Source organism: Cyphomyrmex costatus, unplaced genomic scaffold (assembly GCF_001594065.2).
Source record: "Cyphomyrmex costatus isolate MS0001 unplaced genomic scaffold, Ccosl1.0 scaffold43, whole genome shotgun sequence".
Classification (NCBI taxonomy): domain Eukaryota; kingdom Metazoa; phylum Arthropoda; class Insecta; order Hymenoptera; family Formicidae; genus Cyphomyrmex; species Cyphomyrmex costatus.
The window spans coordinates 1151794-1171848 of NW_017278534.1; the positions used below are offsets into that span (position 1 = coordinate 1151794).

The window sequence follows — 20055 nt, forward strand, 5'->3', positions numbered from 1 at the left end:
TCAGTTTCATCGTTCGCGAACACGCGTAATCTCGCGTGTGTTTCTTCTCTCGCTTGGCTCGGCTCCACTCTTGTCCCGCGATAAACTTGAGAGTGGGTGGCCGACCGCCGGCATACTTATGCCTTCTATCTCCTTTTTTATCCCGAACCTGGGGCAGCCGCGAGTGCGTTGAGAAGACGGCAACGAGGACGGCGTCGCTGGCCATTCTGCCGCCGCCGCCGCCGCCGCCGCCGCCACCGCCGCCGCCGCTGCATGTAAGTTATTCTCGGAGGGAGGCTGCGGTCCCTAGGTTCGACGCCCCGACCTGGCCCAACTGGAAAAAACCGGTTTCTTCGTCGCGCTCTTCCTTTTTTGCCTGCATCCTCGCTTTTTGCGCCGCGAGTGCCTCGACTTCTCTGACGCTCTTTCCCTTCTTCTCCATCCCGTTCGCCACGGTCGCTCCCCTTCTCTTTCTCTTTCCCTATCTTTCCCGCTCTCCTTTCTCTCTCTCTTCTCCGTTCTTTTTTCTCTTTTGCTCTCTCTCCTCATTCCTCCAGCTTATTCTCTCCGACTCGACCGAGAGAGTGGACGCAGCGTGGGCGAATCCCCGAGGGACTTTATGATCCACCGTGACCAGATTCATCTCTCTCTCGCGAGGCTATACGTGCGCTGGTTCTCTGTACGCCGTTCTCACTATACCATTCCCAATTCCATGCTTCCTGGTCCCAGTACGAGGCTGTATATCTGCCAGAGCCGACGGTTTTCTGCATTACATCAGGATTTTTGCCTCAGCAAAAATGCGGAGATTCTCCCGTAATCGATTCTATATGCACTCTTTCGTTTCTATTTCAAAATATTTCGATTATATCGAAGGTGAATATGGAAGAGAGTTCTTCATTTTGTGCTCATTTTCATCGCGGATTGAAAACATTCGTATGCATCGAAATTATTCGTAAATTCGCAAATAATTCTGTTTTCGTTGGATAAATAAATTTCCAGCGGCGTTAATCAATATCAGAGATGATTGATAATTGCTGAATAATACGAGGGAATATAACGGCCGGCAAAGTGACGTCTATGTCTGGTATTTTTACCATTGCGCTGTAAATAATTATATCGGTACTCAATTTAGCCGCGAAATATTTGGTCTTCCGATTAAAAGGTGGTAATTATAAATTTTATCGGTTTCTTTGTTCATTGAGCACTGATCGTATTATTGGCCGACTGCTCGGCCGATCACGTTTATTCTCTCGGATTTTTTCGTATCCTATCGCCGATTGGTTTCTCGATTTTTCCCGGCGATCCCGGTCGTAGATTATCCGTTCCTCGAGGCCTGACGCGGGCCCGGGTCAGGGAGTGGCGTAAAAAGGAAGTGGGTGTGAGCACACGCGTAGCGGTGCGTGACGTCGGCCGCGATGTGGCCATTTTGTGTTCATAGAGACGGGACCATCTTTGATCGAGGGCCGAGATCTTGTTAGTAGAGCGACTCTATTAGAACAAATCAAGACGGAACATTTTTTATGCCTCTAAATCAATATACTATCATCTCTGATTTGCAACGTTTAAATGTAGAAGATGCCTTATGTGACAATATACTTTAATAGCGGAGATCGCAAAAGAATTGAAGAAATTTAGTATAAAAATTTGAGTTATAAATGATTAAAGTTAACCAATAATATCGCGCAAGATGTATCTCTATTTAAGCTTACATTTACACGAACTATTGATTTATTAATTTTAATACGATACTTATTTTTATTACTCAGTTTATTTTTCTTTTTAACTTCTTACATGTAAATATGCAATTGACATCAAATTAACCACGTTTTAACAGCTGTATGTTTATTTTAATTTTTTTTAAGAAAAATTAAAAAAATTTAATAATTTCTACATATAAAAATAATTATTAAATTTTAATGTTAATTCTAAATTTAAAAAATGTATTTTTTTTTATTTTATATTTTTATTTCATAATATTATCAAAAAAGGGAAATGTTTAATTTAATATTGTTATTTTATTATTAAATTTTTAAGTTTGTATGAAAGCGATGTTGCTGGTTTTAATAATTCAAGAAAAAATTGATCGCTACTCTGCGGTAATTTTATTTTAATTCCTTAACAATTTATTTTATTTTTATTTATTTATTTTTTTAAAATATGGTTATGATTTATCAAAATCGGACAATTTTAGTAGACCAGATCGTAACAGTTTTCGATAAAAAGTAACAATAATAAATTAATTTCTATAACTATCTTATCCGAGAGATTGAAATTTTGTTCTTTAAAATGTAAAACAGTACTAACGTAAAATAGTACAGTATAATAATCTATCGTAATTAATTAGAAATTCTATTAAAAACCCTATCAAAATTAATTAGAAGTACGAGTAATAGGATATTCGACGCCCATTTATATATTATATAATATGTTATGTTAAATATTTGACAATGGTGATTTTGGTTGACACACGACGCTAGTTTCGATTGCATATGGTGCGTTGTATAATATTGTCACTCAACATTCGCGAGATTCGAGTCGGTAGACAATAACGCGAGTGTTATTATATTATTTTCTCGAGAAAACGATAAATATTAGGAGGAACCGCGATCATTCTCCTTGTCAATGTTTAGCAATTATTAATTCGTGCAACTGACTCTTATAATAATTAACGACTCGTAAGAAAGCAATGACTATTTATCGAAACAAATGTCAACGTACTCTATGCTTTCCTACAGTAGGAATTAACGTACAAACTATAAATTATTATCTTATAATACTTTATATATAAGCGAATTATATTCTCGAATTTACTCGATCTCGGATATTTCACATCGCAATCCAAATTTTTCGTCTATTAATTATTTTTGGATCAAGAGCGCGGAGTTATGCACGGAGCCGAGCGATTAAATATGAAGTGATCAAGTGATATATCGTTTATTAATAATTAATTTGCAAGAGATAGAATTAGTTCACTGTATTTCTCATAGTAATATCAATTATCACGCGGCTTATGTCGATTTTCTTTCGAATAACGTACGTTTTATTGTGTACGCGACTTTGTTTACGTCCGCGAGGTGAGAGTCGCACCGGCAAGTAACGGCCGCGGCGCGGGCGTTCGGTACATATTATTTCTCGAGACGCCAACGAGACAGATACCAGGAGCAAACGCGATCGTTCCTTATGAATAGTTATCAATTTTAATTGTATTGTATCATGCAATGTAAAGTTGTTAACATTAGATTTTTGCATCGTTAATAAGTATGAACGTCGTATATCGACTCAAAGAATAAAATCAAATCAAATCAAATAGATCGCGACGCATTTAATTAATCGTAGTTAACTGTAGTGAAATTGTAGCATTTTAATATTTTCCAATAACGTAGTATATAACTCCGGTGTTCAAATTATTTATTTAATTATTTAATACATCCAATTATCTAATATGTGAATAAAATCTATTAAAATCTCCCTCCGTTAAAATTCTTCTCTTATTAACGAGATGTTGAACGAATTGTGTTTGCACGCTTTTCGTATTTTACTTTTTTTTTTTGTAACAATGTGACGAAAAATAATTCACGGGAGTGTCGTATAGAAGTATTAGTGCACGTACGATTATAATCATGTTTTTGTGGATATGCAGTGTGAATGCCACGAAGAAATCTGAGAGGAGGAGGAGGCCCGGGGGGCATCCGGCGACGGCGGAACAACGTTGAGGTAAATTTATTACTTCAAACTTGAAATAATCGTTCATAATTATACGTATTTTATGTGCGCAACAATTATTTCTTGAAATATTAGTTGCTTTAAGCTATAATTAGGATATATTTTTATTTTGCAGATCAACGTGATGCAGTTTACAACTCTGCTGCTGCGCATCGTATCGGTGAGTGAACCACATTTTATATTGATTTGAAGTAATGGATCTATGAAAATTATATTGTTACATACGTAGACATGTTCGTATCCAGTTTAAGATTATAAATAAATATGATATCTCTTAGATCCAGTGCCTCAAAATGGATAGACTAAAATGGATTAGTGTAATATTTTTTAAATTTTATGCACTCACTTGTCGATCGAAAAATATATAAAGCTTGTCATATCAATCATTTACTAACATATTTGATATCTCATTAGTGAAATACATACTAATTGTGATAAAATTTTTATAAGAAAATTCATAAGGAGGTATAAATAAAATTGTAAGAAATAATTATTACGATACTATTATTTAATGCAATATTACTTATAAATTAAAAAATTATTTTATTCATTTTCTTTTTGTAAAATATTTTTTCTTAATGAAATTTAAAATTATTTCCAAGATTTTCTCTTTCCAAGATTAAATGGCATAAATGCAAAAAAGCTCAATACTTAAAAATTATTTAAATATTATATGTATTTATTTTCACATTACGCGCTAATTTTATTCTAGTTTTTCATAGTCTATCCATTCACATGTATTGTTAATTTATAATCGTTTTCAATATCATAACATAATTATGGATCTAATTGTGTGTAACAACTTTACGAAATTGGCCAACTTTGATCATTTATAGCTAAAAGAAAATAACGATCTCGACATTTTCATGTAAGATTTTTAATTGTGTTTAGTCTCCAGAGTACGTTATTAATATGCTGTCCGATATAACACCCTTGATAATATTCTTTCTTTGTCTGGGTTATTTTTCTTAAACGTTGTGATTTCTTTTGACGGCTTTATGAATTGTTAGTTATTTACAATTTAAAAATGCATACTAAATGTGGATGATAATCGACAATATGCGAGCTCCTCTCTTTTCCTCGAGCGGCGATAAAATCCGAAGGCCGTTTTGCGCTCGGTGCGCAATTCTTTTCTCCCGCCCTCCCGTCGTTACTTCTTTCCTTTTTTTTTCTTCGCCGCCGCCGTCTTTCCTTGGCTTTTTTAGCAGTGACGAGGCCGCGAGACTCGCCGGCAGACAACCTTCGGTACGATACTTCGGCTGTTCGTTCGGCTCCAGCGCGGCTCGCGGAATCCGCTAAGAGATATTCACCGGCTTGCTCATCTCTTCTTTCTCTTTCGTTCGAAAGAAAGAGTACGTTCTCCCTCGCTTCGGCTTGCTCGCTCGTTCGCGCGAACGTTATTTTCTCGAGACGAGAACGCTTTGTCTCCCAATAAGGAAGGCACCAGAAATTCTTGATTCCCTTTCTCCGTTCGCGTCTGACTCATAGCTGCTTTCGGAGCTTTCGGTCGAACGATGAGAAGAACACAAACAACGCAAAAGTCCAAAGCGATGTATAAAAGACATCGAAAGTATCTCTGAGAACTCTTATATTTTTGTTTCGCTCAAGAATAATTTTCCCGCGATAATGTAATCATGTTCAGAGACTTTCAAATAGTTACATGAGAATTATTATCCCTTTCGTGATCATTTCGTTTTTGGGCGTGCAAAAAAATTATATGAAAAACGTATGCGATCGATAAGAATTAATATGCGTCGCTAGTCACCCCGTCACTCGTTCTTCATCGTCACCCCGCGTTATTAATCCACTTCCAAGAATCGCGCATTGATAATTCGCGCGTAACACACGTACGTGAAAATCAGTCGCTGACGAACGAGGCGAGGCGAGAATGAGGGAGAAAAAAAAGCGAATCTACCTAACGCCACGAGGGTTGACGACGGAGCACCCTCCGTGTTGTGCCAATAGGAGACTCGGATCGCCCCCGAACGCGTTCGACTAGGCGAGCGGAAAAAAAGGAGCGCGTAAAGGGGCGTCGGTACAATGGGGTACAAATCCCACCCTATCGGAAACGCCACGGGAATGATTTCATTAGTGTCCGCGCTGGTGATCGAACATGGAGAGAAAAAAATAGAAACGGAAAGAGTCACGAAGGCGGGGTCGAAAAAATTAATGCCACGGGGTGAGAGAAAAGGAAAGTTCAAAGCGCGCGCGCGATCAGAGAATGAAAATTATACAAAGTAATCATAAGAATAATCGAAGAAAATCATCATAAATGTATGTGAGATGCTTTAAAAGTTACAATGATATTTTTTTCGTTGTACGTGAAAGAAATTGAAATAAATGCAAAAGTTGCTGCAGCGAGAAGGATTAAACGAAAAAAAAAAAAAGAAAAAAACCGCGAGACGATACAACATCTCGTAAGAGCGAATCGTGAGGTTATACCGCGAAAGACCGTCCCACTTTTCTATTTTAATGCCGCAAAAGAGACAAAGAGTGAAAAGTCCTTCTGGAGATTCGCCAACCGGTGATGTTTACCGACGAAAAAGAGAGAGAAATAGAAAGAGGTCGTAGTGGGAAACCGAGGGAGGGGAGAGGAGCGTGGTGCGAACCTTGTTTAATTGGGAGAGCGTTCCGAAATTAAGAAGCAGCAATTAGCCGCGATCGACAGGCGAAAGCGTTTATGTTACGCTTTGGTGATACATCATCATACATCTCCATGACTGTTGCTATTATGATTGTCGCGACATGAGACATTAATGAATTGCATACTCATGATCGTGACGTAGGAAAAAAAGGAACAAGAGCCGGATTATAATCGTTTCATATAGTCTTCGCGACGCGAGATCAATCAGGCGGCGCGATACTCTGTATTCTGTGCAATATACAGTTTCACGTGACGCGCCGTTAATTAAATAGATATCGTGTATCAGACGCACGAAAAATACGAAGCGCCGTTATATAATTTCGTGCCACAACGCTATCATAATTTCGCGCATTTCGAGAAAACTACGTGATTGTCGAGGATGTGCGTATATGTGTACATGCGTGCGTGTTTCGCGCGAATGGATCATTATAATGAAAATCGGAGATAATACAATTTTACAGGTGCAACGAGTGCGCATGTAAACGCGCCGCGAAACGAGTTGAAATTACAGCCGAAAGGAATTCCCATAGGCTTTCCCATATATTGACCCGATCGTTTTACCTTTAATCGTTGCCATGGGTACTTCGAACACTGCGACAAAGAGACCAGCATGAAATGGAGATCAATTTGAATTAATGTGATACCATTAAATCGTCAGTCATAGGTTTAGATTTTCAGGAGTGTTCATACTTTCACGGGAGTGTTCCGATCGTGTGCGCACGCTCTCGCGGGGAAGAAATTAAAAAAACATCGCGTAAATACCGCGAGCACGGTAATTAATTAGCGCTCCGTGTTGGCGAAAATACGGCGCGATAAACGAGTAAAATCACCTCCATCCCACGCGCAAATAGATTTACATTTATTGCAGGCGATCAATCCGTACGCGGTCAACGAGAATCGCGCATGTGAAAACAAAACAAAAAAAATGTAGCGTTAAACGTGATACAACCACCGCGCGGTTTTTAGTACAGCAACGGGAGAGGGATGAATCTCCGTGGCGAGAGAAAATAAATCTAATGGCTAACGAGTTTTTACCGAGCCGCGCGCCGGGGCAATTAAGAAGAGGGGTGGAGGAGGGTCCGGAGAACGGAGGGATGACAGGAAGGCCCCGGAGGTGAGTGTCGGAAGAAGGTCGGAAGATATGCGAGGAAGGTCCACGACGAGGTGGTAGGAAAGGGGGTTGTATCGTGTTGCACGACATTCACAACCCTTGTACCGCTAAACTACGGATAAATACGAAGACTCTGCGCCACGTGAAAGTGGCTGGGAGCCACGAGAAGGAGAAAGAAAGGGTTGAGAAGAGATCAGGGTTGGCCAAATTCGCGAAACTCTCGGCAAAGCGTTTATAATTTTGCATTCTCATTTACGGTCAAATTTACGGTCTCTCGTCGAGATCGTTTGGACGGATCTTGCGCGCGAAGCAAAAGTCTCGTGTTAAAGATAAAAAGGGGGAGGAAAAGCTCGCGTATCACGAGAATGTATTGCCAAATCGGGCGATTTTTTATACCTTGATCCGAGACGAGCTCGGGAAGAAATTTTGACGCGGTTTAGCGACGCGAAATTTAAGAGAGCCATGGGGTATTAACCGCAGAGACATATCGCGAGACAGTGTATATCGTTGGATGATCCGCCCCTGTTCCGAGCCGAGCGGGAAGAGGGCAACAGTTAATAGGATACACGGGAGAGAGAAGAGAAGAAGGACAAGGAGGTGGGGAAAGTGCGGGGAAAGAGGAGGAGATGTGTAGGTACCATAGACGAGTTTCTATGCCCGGGCTACCGATCGTTCTCTATAATACATTTACGCTCCGGCCTATTATAATATTGTACTCCGGGTGTATTGTCTTTCTTAGCGGGATAATGTTTCGCCGACACGCCAGGCCTCGACCTGGAGCGTAACTCTTTCATTTCCCCTTACTCTCCACCGTACTTCCGTGAGCCGTTCCTCTTTCTTCGTTGTCTCGCTTTCTCTGCGTTTCGAGCTATCTCGTGTTCCGGTGTGTTGCTTTTCCTCTCTTTCTCTGTTTCTCTCGTCGGTTCTTCTTCTTTTTTTTTTTTCTTATTAAACAACGATCCATTAGCTATCGGGAGAGGAGAGGGAGATGGGGTGGAGGGGGTGGGGGTGGTGGTAGCAGCCCGGCGCGAAGAAGACGGGCGGCTAGGCGGTCTGAAATAGCGAAAACAATTTCAAGAAATCTGCCCCGGCGAAAATTCGATTAGCCGCGGAAGATGGGCTCGAGCTCTCCATTTGTTTCGTTTCGTTTTATTTCCAGCGGGCGCGTACTCTGTTTCTGTCGCGCGCTCGCGCTCGCGCCGGCGGCTTTTAATTACTTCGCCGCTGCGCGCGCTCGCCGTAAGATCTTCTCTCCCTTCTTCCCGTTCTCTTCTACATCTTCTCCATTTCTTCTCCTCGCTTCCCGTGGTTTTTCTTCCTCGTTTAACGCGAGCTACGTGCATCCTGATGTTTTTGCCGATAAGTCTGGACAACGCCGCCGTTCTCGCGGGCTGCTTGATACGTTGCTGCATATTTCGTATTAGTATTTAATCTGATGTATCGATCTCGCGCGTATAAGACAGCTATTCAGGAATGGTTTCGCACAGGGTGAGTCCTACTACCATTGGAAAACTCATCAAGGCCGTCGTCCGTTACACGTAATAAAAAATGTAGGGTCAAATAACTCGACTGCAAAAAAATATTCTCATTAGCGCGAGGATTATCGCATGGTGCGTAAAAAACCGGTGGCAGTAATGGGGTCGTCATTATACGTCAGTTCATTCTTTCGTAACTGCGCATTTTTAGAAGGAAAAAAAAATTAGGTAGGCCTGTGAGGCGGGGGCCCCGTCGACATGATTTCATGGGTGATTTATCGGGGTCGTGCGGGGGATGGTAACAGGATAATCCGAAGGCTTTAGCCGTGGATTAGGTTTCAATTAGAGAAGCCGGGCGTTAAAAGAACGATATTTATTGCCAGAGCATCTGACGTGTGAACGGATTAAGCTTGCATAAGCCTGGACGCGCCGCACCTGATTCCGCGACTCGTGAAAATCGGACGTCTCGAAAGATGATGATGATCTACGTTTTGTATGTTAAATTACACGTATAGTAAAAGTATTTCACGATCGTAGCGAGCGCATTAATATAGAAACGTTATTTTATGAATTGTTACGTAACATGATGTAAATTGTGGAATAAGTATGAGATGAACGACGTCTCTTCTCGTGGCAAAGAGAAAGGAAGAAGAAAAGGAGGAGATGAAGAGAAGAGGAATGAAAGGAGTAGAGAGGATAAGAGCGCCTTGCGTACAGGCCGACAGCAGATGCCTTCCCACGTTTTTTCGTTGAGACATGTGCCCGGCGCGGAAGGCGAAAGGGTTGAGAAATTCAGTTGCCGGCCGGGTGGGGCGGTGGCGGCAAAAAACTGCCCCACGATACAAGATTCCGCCGGTAATCGCTGCGAGCCGCGATTCCACGCGAGCGAGGGGTGAATTCGATTAACAGGCACACGGGGGTCATGGTCTTTTTCTCAGATCAGACCGCGTTTTTTTTTTTTTTTTTTTTTCGTTAACCTCTGTCCCTCTAATAACCGGTCGGTGCCACGCACCCTTGGCCACCGTAAAGCTCGTGCGTGTGTAAACAACGATTGTTCATTCACGGTGACTCGTATGAGAAAATCTTCCGGTCTATGTCGCTTGTAACGCACTGTGTCAAAGAGCTTCTCGCCCCTCGTGACAATTTGTGTGTTCGTCGGACTCGTACCAAGGACGTGTTAATTATTCGGCGTAATCGGTTTCTTCGAGTTTCGTCCTGTCGTCTCTGTTTTGAAGATCGCTGTAATTGTTATTATATAAATTCGAGCGATAATCTTTTTCCGATTTTCTCGAATCGATTGATCATATATATATATATATATATATATGTATAATGTTGATTTCATGATGACAAGCGCCGTATGAGAATTCAGAGGCAAAAGCAAGCCCAAGCACCCCGCGAAGGATCCCAGAGGAACTATCCAAAGCTCTTGATAGTACATTGTTATTTTGGTAGAATAAATACACGCTATCTACAAAAGAGAAGGAGTCAACTACGAATCATGGCGCGATTATTTAGGTTGGGACGTGCTTGGATCTGAATTTTCTATTCGCAAGCTTGATGTTTGCCGGTATGCGTTTAAGCCCGACGCATGTTCGTCGCATCTTCAACACACGACGACTGTTTTAACTTGCTTGAGACTCGCATCGATTATATAGGGAGCCCTCGAAACGGAACAAAGGAAACGGCGGACAAAGAGCGTTTAAACGGGAATCCATCTGTACAAAGTATCGAGGCAAGCGTGAACCCACCACCACCATATGCGTGCGTATACGAATAACGAGAACGTGTCGCGCGAGAAAGAGTTAATATAAGATTTCGGTCGTTAGAGAAAAGAGCGATTATAGCGGAAGTATATGAACGGCGCGATTACACACCGAAATCGATCGATCCTTCCTTCTTTTTTAATTCCGATCCCTTCGGGGTTAATTACCGGCACCGCGTATCAGCGAATTTGCGAGTTGGACGTCGGATTTGGTACATACATGACTGACCTTCGACGTGTGGGTACGGAGGCTGGACTCCGTGGCGAAACCCTTGCCGCAGATGTTGCAGTGGAACGGCCGGTTCTTCGCCCGCTCCACCTGAGCGTCGTGATTCCTCAGGTGTTGCTGCAAATTCGACAGTTGGATGAAGGCCCGCCCGCAGTCCGGTAAATGGCACTTGTACGGTCGTTCACCTGCGATCAGATACCGTAAGGCATATTAGAATTTCGTGCGGCTGTGCACGAGCGTGTATACGTAAATTGTGTTACGGTGGAACACGTAACGGCCCACCGTACACGCTCGATCGGGAAATTCGCACCGGTCATGCCACGCGATTTTCCCCTATAGACGTCGTTCGAAATTCCAAATTTTTATCTTCCATCGAAAGATGAATATTGTAAGTGTCGGCGAATTCATTAATCTTTTAATATTTACCCCACAAATATAACTTTAAAGTTTTATTTCAACAATAAATTTTCATATTTCGATGGATTATCATATTTGTACCTATTTCTAGTAGTCGCGCGTAGTGCTTTCCTATTATTCGTAATCATGCATAAAGTATTCATGTTCCTAAGCCGTTTATACCGTTTACTTTTGATTGGCGTGTAAGAGTAGGTATCATCCGTTTAACGTATCGTACATTCAATATTAACTTTGTCCTCGCGGTCTGGTGCGACGAAGATTGATGAAGAGATTGAAACGTCATTAATGACTCGTTTGTCAGCTCGCCAAGTATGTCTCTCACTCCTCGGCTCGCTCTTAAAAGGTAGAAGCTATGTGGAAAAACGCGCTTAGGAAGTGAATTGGCTGGTCAGTGACTCTCGACTTTTTTTCCGGGACTTTTTTTTTTACCCGGCATGCAACAGGTTTCTACATCTACATCGAAGAGTACGTGGGAAGAAAAATACCGCATTTTTTTTCCTCTCTACAGGCAGAAAGGCGCGGACGGCGCCGGCTACTGCGCAAATTAGAGATAGCTAACACGCAAATATTTCCCATGTAAATGTGTGCGATGTTATTTATTGCATGGTCTTAGGAAAATTTCCGTTTGCTTCAAAATACGAATATTTAAGCGGCCCTCCCGCCCGCGTAATAATGATAAAGTAGCCTCTCGATCGTTTAATCGCCTCGATCGATCGGCATTCGAGAGGCAGACAGACTTCAGCTGCCGCTGCGTTTTTATTGCGTTTTTTTTTCTCCTCTCCACGGCTCGCCGTTCGTCTCGAGTGGACTCGATTCTAATTCCCACAAGCGATTGGCTCAATTTAACTTTTATTAATATCGACATTCTTCCCCAATCCTTTTTACCCCGGGCACTTGTTCCTTCTGCTCTCTCTCTCTCTCTCTCTCTACCTCTCTTTCACTCTCTTTTTCTTTCTCGTCTACCTCTTGCTCTTACTCTCAGTCGTTCCACGGGATTCATCTTTTATTCAGTCGCGTGATTCATCGGAGAATTTCACCGTGTTCGATTTAATAAAAATAACTCGAGCGAGCAAAATTAGATTCTGCAATCTTTTATCGCGTGCTGGCATTTGAAACTTCCGAGCGTAAAAACAAAACGCGATCAACGAGATGCATTTTTAAACATGCGGTTTTTTTGCGCCACGAAAGATAATGGAAGCCTTCTTGTGCGCGATACACGATAAAAGTAGTAGGATTTTAAAATGACGGTATAGTACCGCGGTAAGTCTGTTATTAAAGGAAACGATTTCCTGGGGGAAACGAGTGAGCTGATCGTTTCTATTTATTTCCCACCTTAAATGAGTGCAGTGGGAGGAAGACACCTTTGTATCTACAAAGCTTTTCACATGAGGTAGAACGAGAGTTGCTATATTTGTGTTAACTTATTTATGATAAGTTCCACGATAATCCACTTCCGCGAATATTCGTACTCATGCTACAATTCTTTTTAGTACTTTGTTTAGAATGCGAACTTTAATCGATCACTTTTCCAAACTAAATTATAAATCCCGATGAAATATTTATATACTGAGAGAAAAATGTTAAATTTTAATATATGTATAATTTGTTTCAATAGTATTAATATAATATTTATTTACGGGAAATAAATATTTGCCAAACAAAGGATATAATAATAAATAAGATGATTTTTTTGTATTAAATAAAAATATGTTTACGTTTAAATATTCAACTACCACTATTCAAACGGATTAAAATTTATTAAAATTTAGCACCCTTTTCTTTATCAATATCAGTATATATGTATAAAAGAAACTTGGCTAGACTTCGTTTCCGATTTTGCCGATGTTACAGCCGGTGTATTAATATGTATTAATTACGACAGGAAACATACGGTCTGTTCACGAGTGACTAAGTCTTCTTTTTACGTTACGCATGTCAAAACAAAGTATCGTTTTACATGAAGAAAATATTTAATTATGTAACAAGGATGGTCTTGTTAAAAAAAAAAGAACGTTAGAAAAAAGGCGCTATTGGAATTTTTATGAAGGGACACTTGGCCTTTCCCTCCTTCGCCCGAGACCGTATGTTTTCTGTCGCGCTACAATTAAAAACGTATTAATACAACGGCTATAACAACAGTGGCGTCGGGCGGGAAGCCTAGTGGTTTCTTATTGTCGGCGCTTAATTGCTGGTTGAAACATTTATTTGTAGAACGATGAGCTCGCCCACGTGTACGCTCGCACATACGTAATATTCGCCTTTTTTGTGTGCTTGACGTTACCGGAAGTAGCGACGGTAGGAACAAACGCGGTGAGAAGGGTTACAAAGTGAGCACACCTCTCTCTTTCTCCCGTTCATAAAAGGGAAATAATGACATAGAACGCACGACTCCGGCTGGTCATTCGTTTCTACGAAAACAGTCAGTTCTCCTATTCACTATTATGCGATAAACGTTGTGCTGACACGATGGCGAGCATTCTCGCGCGATAATAAAAAAAAAAAAATAAATAAAAAGGACATTGCGGTAACACACACACACACACACACACACACAGCATTGATATTTCAAGCGTGCAGTTGGCATTCATTTTTTTCTACCTCGTTTATCGTTTAATCGACCGTGTCATTCGCCAAGGCGTTAATCCGTAAATGCGCAATTTGATAAAGTATCAATTTATGTATTAATCTCTAGTTACTCAATTTTTGTTAATAATTAAGTTTTTGGTTCATTTATTAAACAAAAGCGACAACAGCGATAATTGATAATTACCTATTCCGCAAGATAGGACGATTACCTCGGTATCTCGAATCAGAAGTAGCGTAATTTTACGTAAAAAATAACAATGAAATACAATTCCTCATTTTAATGTAATAGCTTCTCATTTTGCAACAATTCGCGTGGTCTCGCACGGAGCTGTGCGAAGAGTTATGATTAAATTTAAAATCTCGCGTGCGAAACGAAAAGACAAGAGATGGAAGAACGTGGGGGAGAGGGACAAGGATCGCTCGAGGTTGCCTTGTCGAAGGGTCTAGCCCCAACTCTTTGAAACCCCTTTGTCGACTGCAGGAATTACGAATTATAAAGAACTTTTGATGAATCGGTGCACTTCGGCAAGCATTCATCTCGACAATCGACATTGGACTCAAATTTCAACCCCAGAACATCATCTATCCTCATATGCGATGGAGCAAAAACGTTACAATGATATCACACAATGATAATGCGGTTATCGATTACGAGAAATTATAATTTTAAATTAATAAGCTAAAAAACATATAATTAATCGAGCATTTTTTTTCTCTCGATATCTTGCGCTTTAATATTTCGAAATGTCTGGCTTGGACAGCCATAGGTAAAATATAATATTTGCTACCACGTTGCATTTTCGTACGAGCCATAAATTCTATCCGTCATTTCGGGGCCCGGACAATTTCAATTTTATTCCATTAAAAATCGTGATCATTGTTGCACGAACGAATTTATCGCGCCAGACATTCTACACGAATTTCAACATTTAATTTTGACGTACGGTTACTACCCTCGAGCTCTCTCCCTCCCTTTCCCTCCGTTCACTCGGCTTGCTTGCCTCTCTAGCTCTCTCTCCCTCGCTCTTTTCTCTCATATTGTCGCTCCACCTCTAGCGGTGGCGCAAATCATTTTCGGAATATCAAACACCTCTGACAGCACGTCCAATGATTTCCCACCCCGTTCGCCCTTTCGCCGGCCGCATAGCGACCCTTTGACGTCGACCGCGACTCTTTTCGCGAGATGTCGCGTTCGTTATAGGCGCCGCCGACCACGTTTGTGAGATTGCTGACGCCTTTTTTTTTTTTCCGCGGTGCCGATATGTCTCGCTGCACCACTCGTCAAAATCACCGGGCACGCGAAAAGTAGGTAGAAAGCCCGGCAAAAGCTCGCACGTGGTTGGACGTGTGTGAGCACGTAACAGCCCGTGGAATCGCCACCTCCCTCTTTTCCACCTTTCCACCACCTCGGTCTGACCGCTGGTGTGTGCTGATAGTCCCGTACACCCGTGCATCCCGGGTCTCGCACTCGGTGAATGTTATATGTCGGGTGGATGGTCACCCACCCCCTCGCACTCGACCACCCCCTTCGCAGTCCACGGCCCGGCCCGGCACGGCCCTACCGCCCTGCCGCTCGCGCGGCCCACTACACGTCCACGGCAGAAAATTAATGTCCCCTGCAATCCATGTATAATGCATTCGCATTTCGTTCAACGAACAAATGAACGCACCGCTAGAAAATTTACGTCCCATCTCGCTCACGGCCGAGCGTCTTTTCTCTTGTTTCGAGCTCTCTCTCTCCCTCTCTCTCTCTCTCTGTCTCATTCTCGTTCCCCTCTCTTTTTCTCTCCATCTCTCTCCTTCGTTCCACTCTCTCGTCTTTCCCTCTTTCTCTCCATCCATCCCTCGCACGGGAATTCGCGAGCGGAAACGAGCCGGCCCTGACCAACTCGCGGCGGTGCTCGCTCATTCTCTCTTCCGGCCTCGCGTTTCACCATCTCCCGCCTTCCCCCTCTCTTTCTCTTCCCCGGTCCCCTCGTCCCGTACTCCCGGCGTCATCGAAATTCCGGCTGGAAATCATTAAATTGCACGCACTCACACGCACGTGCGTCGTTCTCACTGATGGCCCCTCTCCTGCTGCACCCTCTTCACCTCTACCCTCCCGCTCTTTCGCTCTTGCGACCTTCTATGACACTCGTCGAACTATCCACACGAGTGATACCTCGAATTTTGGCGTGTACTCGGGTGCAGAGGGGTGCCAATTTTGGCGAATACGTACTGTTTCCCGGGAAAAATTGACGATGACAGTGATGGCGAAAGGCGGAGAACAAATTTACGCAATTATCGAGAGCGACGCAATATTTCATGCCATCCCTATTCTCCAACATTCGCGAAACAAAAACGAATAGTATTGGAAAAATAAAAGAGTTAAAATGGAATTTATAAATTGCAATTCTTTATAGTATACGTTTTTTTTTTCAAGAATAACATTCTTTTACTAATTATTGATTATTGCAATAAATATTAACGAAGTCTCAGTGGCCGAATGGTGAGGATACTCGCATGGAATATGGAGATCCCGATTGAGGCAATATTTTTTCGAATCTCGATTGAAGTAATACTTTTCGCAATAAATTGTTTGTAGGGGTTTAAGATTCTTATTAAAATCAGATTGTTAATATTCTTAGAAATGCTTATTAGCATCAGGAATTATAAATTGCTTATCGATTTAATATATGAGATTACTATTATGATTCCTGAATATTTCGACACGCGATTTGCAGAATTAGATTGTATATAAATTTACACATAAATATTTAAGATCTGCATTGATCGAAAGATAGGATTTCTCTTATTTAATTAGAATAGATGAAATTCTTAATAAAGAATCGTAAAAAAATGCTTAGAGATATTGACTTGTAGAGATATCACGAAAGTTCAGAGGCCGTATCAAACTCAAACTATATGTCCAGTTACCACATTGTTATCAAGAATCGTGAATAAAACTATTTCACTTATCTGTGTATTTCAACCGATTTTCGTTTGATCAACGTATCTTTTGAAGTAGCACACTTTGCGTTAAGATATAGATACGATGTTCGAACAAAATTCTATAGCGATATTAGATCTCTCTGTTAGTTTAACAGCATTTTTCTATGTACATGTAATATAAAATAGATACATAATTACACTTCAAGGGATATTGGATAATGCAGATAACGCGGATAGAGTTTGCTTTACCTTTAAGATGAAGTTAGAATAAAGATTAATGATGATTTCAAGGATTATGTTAGATAAGAGAAATGCGTAAGAGTAACAATTACGTGCTAAACAATAATAACGTGAGGCAGTTACGTGACACAACAGCGGTCTGAACTTTATACTTTACGTCTTTCGGGGCCACATCGCGGTAGCGTTATTCACGACGATCAATGGTAGAAGATTCGTGCGTGTTAAGTGCAAAGTGGTCGTTGAAAAATTTAAGTTTCTCATATACGGCGCGGATTGCATTAACCTTGGTTCGACGAGAAAGTATTTTCGGAAAAGGCGGTCTGTAGCCCGCCTTGGTTCGTTGCTAATTAAAGCGAGTTTATCTGCGCTGCTCTCGCTAAAGCGAGAGTCGAAAAGCGATTAAACTTCAAATTTAGCCTAAAAGTACGACGGTAATGTGACAATCTCCATTAATTTTCTTACATGTCCGGGAATCGTTGATGCTTTTCTACACCGGGTCGATGGAGGAAGCGATCGTTCGCGGTGATATAAAAAGATTTCCGTTGTGACAAAGACGATTGTCGGATGTTCCGCGAGATGATTCAGGATTCCTATCGCGCGTTTATTAAATTAGCTGCGCAAGCTAGTAAATTCGCGCTAGTAAACGTCATTTGCGCGTGGCTTGCGCCGCAACAAAAATAGAGAATTAATTATTTAGACGAGTTATGGGCGCGCCGCGTTTATTGGTCTACATTAATTACGGTTTTGCTAGCCCGGTTAGTGCGAGAGCCGAACAATTGAGTCGTTGTGTTTTGATAATTATTCCCGTGACAGTCATTAATAATCAAATGTGCTATATAGCCGTATAATTAACTGCTATACCGGAACCGCCTTCTGTTCCCTCGACAGTGTCCCTTGGACATTCCCGAACGAATTCTTTCATTTTCAGAAAACTCGCGACAAGATGCGTTCCGATCGATGTAAAGATACATCGTTCGAGCTACATTGCTCGCGAATGAAGACTAGAAATCCAAATCTTGAAAGATGAAAATATTATTATTATTTAATATCAATTAAAAGTTTATCAAATAAAAGAGACGTGAAAAAGAGTTTTCAAAATTTATCAAATAAATTTATAAATTTATAAATTAAATAAAAGATATATTAGAGAATAGAACGAGAACTCTCTCTCTCTCTACCAGTTATATGTATATTCCGAAAATAAGCTGCTAGCTTCACAGAGGTGCTAAAATGCGGTAAGCGGTTAAATGACCGATTCGACCCTTTGATGTTAATTCGTTCGCGAAAACTGTCACCGAGAGGTGTGTCCGTTTAGAGGGATACTCACACACGAGGTGGTCAGCGTCGGACAGATGAAATTACTTTCCGCGGGAATCATTATCGGGAGGCACCATCAGATTTATCGAAAGAAGAGCGCGCGGGAGCATTATCGTGGATACGCCTGGAAATTTATAGGGTCCGGAATTACCATGAAACCGGCGTTAGTGCTACGTTCGGCATAGCATATATTGCGCTAGGAGAACACGTTACCGGGCACACAGAATTCGAATGAGAGCGAGAGAGGGTGAGAGAGAACAAGAGAGAACGATGAGAGCGAGAGAGAAAGAAAGAGAGGGAGAGGGAGAGAATGCATCCCTTTCCCGAGCAATGCAGCCGAGCGTTTCACGCATGCATGGAAATCATTAAAATAAAATGGCCGATAACAAATGACTGTTGCAAAGAGGGGAGCCCTCCCGGCTGGCGGCCATCTTGGTTCACGTGACCGTCATCCGGGCAACCACGGGCACGCCACGCCCCTTTAATGATTTCTACCCCCTGGCGAATGTGCTGTACGTACGTGCGAAATTTCTCTCGTGTATGTGTATGTGTTTGTTCAGAGGTACGTTGGTATGTGAGTGTATCCCCCGCGTACGAGGGGTACAGTCATCATCAGTAGTCTAGGCGAAATCACCCCCGGTACAGCCTCTTCCAAACTCACCGTCAACGATCATTGTCGAAAGGGTATTTCGGGGTTGAATGCTTGATTCTATGTTATTCGTTGGAGAAAGTGGCTGTACGGTACTCATAACATGATGAATTATGCACTTGAGAAGTGTACGATGATCCAGTTAGACTCGTTTCTAGTTTGATTGGTTGCCCGGTATATGTAGCGGCGTCGCGAAGCCGGCAGGAGTCGTGTCATGCGAACATCATTGTATTGAGTGAAACGAATTTGCAGGTATCCGAGGCCTGCAGTAGCACAATTACGATTTCGCTTTGTATATAGACGTATGAAAATTCGTCTGGGATTGCTATTTTTCCATATATCCACATCGTCTAAAGTTAAATTCACCGGAATTATAAGACCAACATTGGTGCGTTTGCAGTGATCGTGAAATAAGCGTAGAGATCATTCTCGCGTGTCTGGTAGTGCCCGAAATAAGCGAAATCCGAAATAAGCGAGATTGCACCGAGATTCAATTCCAAATCTAGACAATGCCAGGGTAACGATACGCTTGGGATGACGTCGTCGGCGATGCCCGTTGCATTTTGCAACTTGTCGTCATCGCCGCCGACGTCGTCGTGCAGGCTCGGCGCCCGAAAGTTCAAGGTTCGCATGTGTATACAGTCAAGCTGAGTCGAAGTGAATTTTCGAGTCGATAGCTGAGGCAAGCGGGCGAGCGAGTTTGGGGAATCCAGTCTCGGCCCGGCGTCGGATACTCCGTTTGATGATGCGGGTAAGGCACGCGGGCAAGCGTTCGGGAATCGCGGCCGGGCACAGTAAAGGGTGGTAATAGTTGATCAATAATCCCGTAACTTGGTTAGGTGCGCGTTTATTTTGCCGAATGCGACCTATTCGCTCGGCCGAACGTCAGCCGGCGTATTACGCGGCCATGAAAATTTTATGAGACAAAGATTACTGCCGAGTCTCCACTTTGTCCTATACGTGTCGTTATTACGCTTCCGCCGATTCGT

The 20055-nt window shown here is 42.0% G+C and overlaps 1 protein-coding gene across 4 annotated transcripts in view; it reads right to left on the reverse strand.

Moving 5' to 3' along the window:
• dati (zinc finger protein datilografo) overlaps nucleotides 1–20055 on the reverse strand; it is a 72945-nt gene that overhangs the window by 7598 nt on the left and 45292 nt on the right. For 3 of the 4 annotated variants that reach the window (XM_018544179.1, XM_018544177.1, XM_018544176.1), the window contains exons 4-5: nucleotides 10918–11111; nucleotides 6908–6937 (exon numbers count right to left, since the gene is read on the reverse strand). In XM_018544179.1, the coding sequence (XP_018399681.1) occupies nucleotides 6908–6937; nucleotides 10918–11111 (224 nt within the window). The remainder of the gene's footprint in view (nucleotides 1–6907; nucleotides 6938–10917; nucleotides 11112–20055) is intronic. The other variant, XM_018544178.1, reaches the window with a different exon arrangement.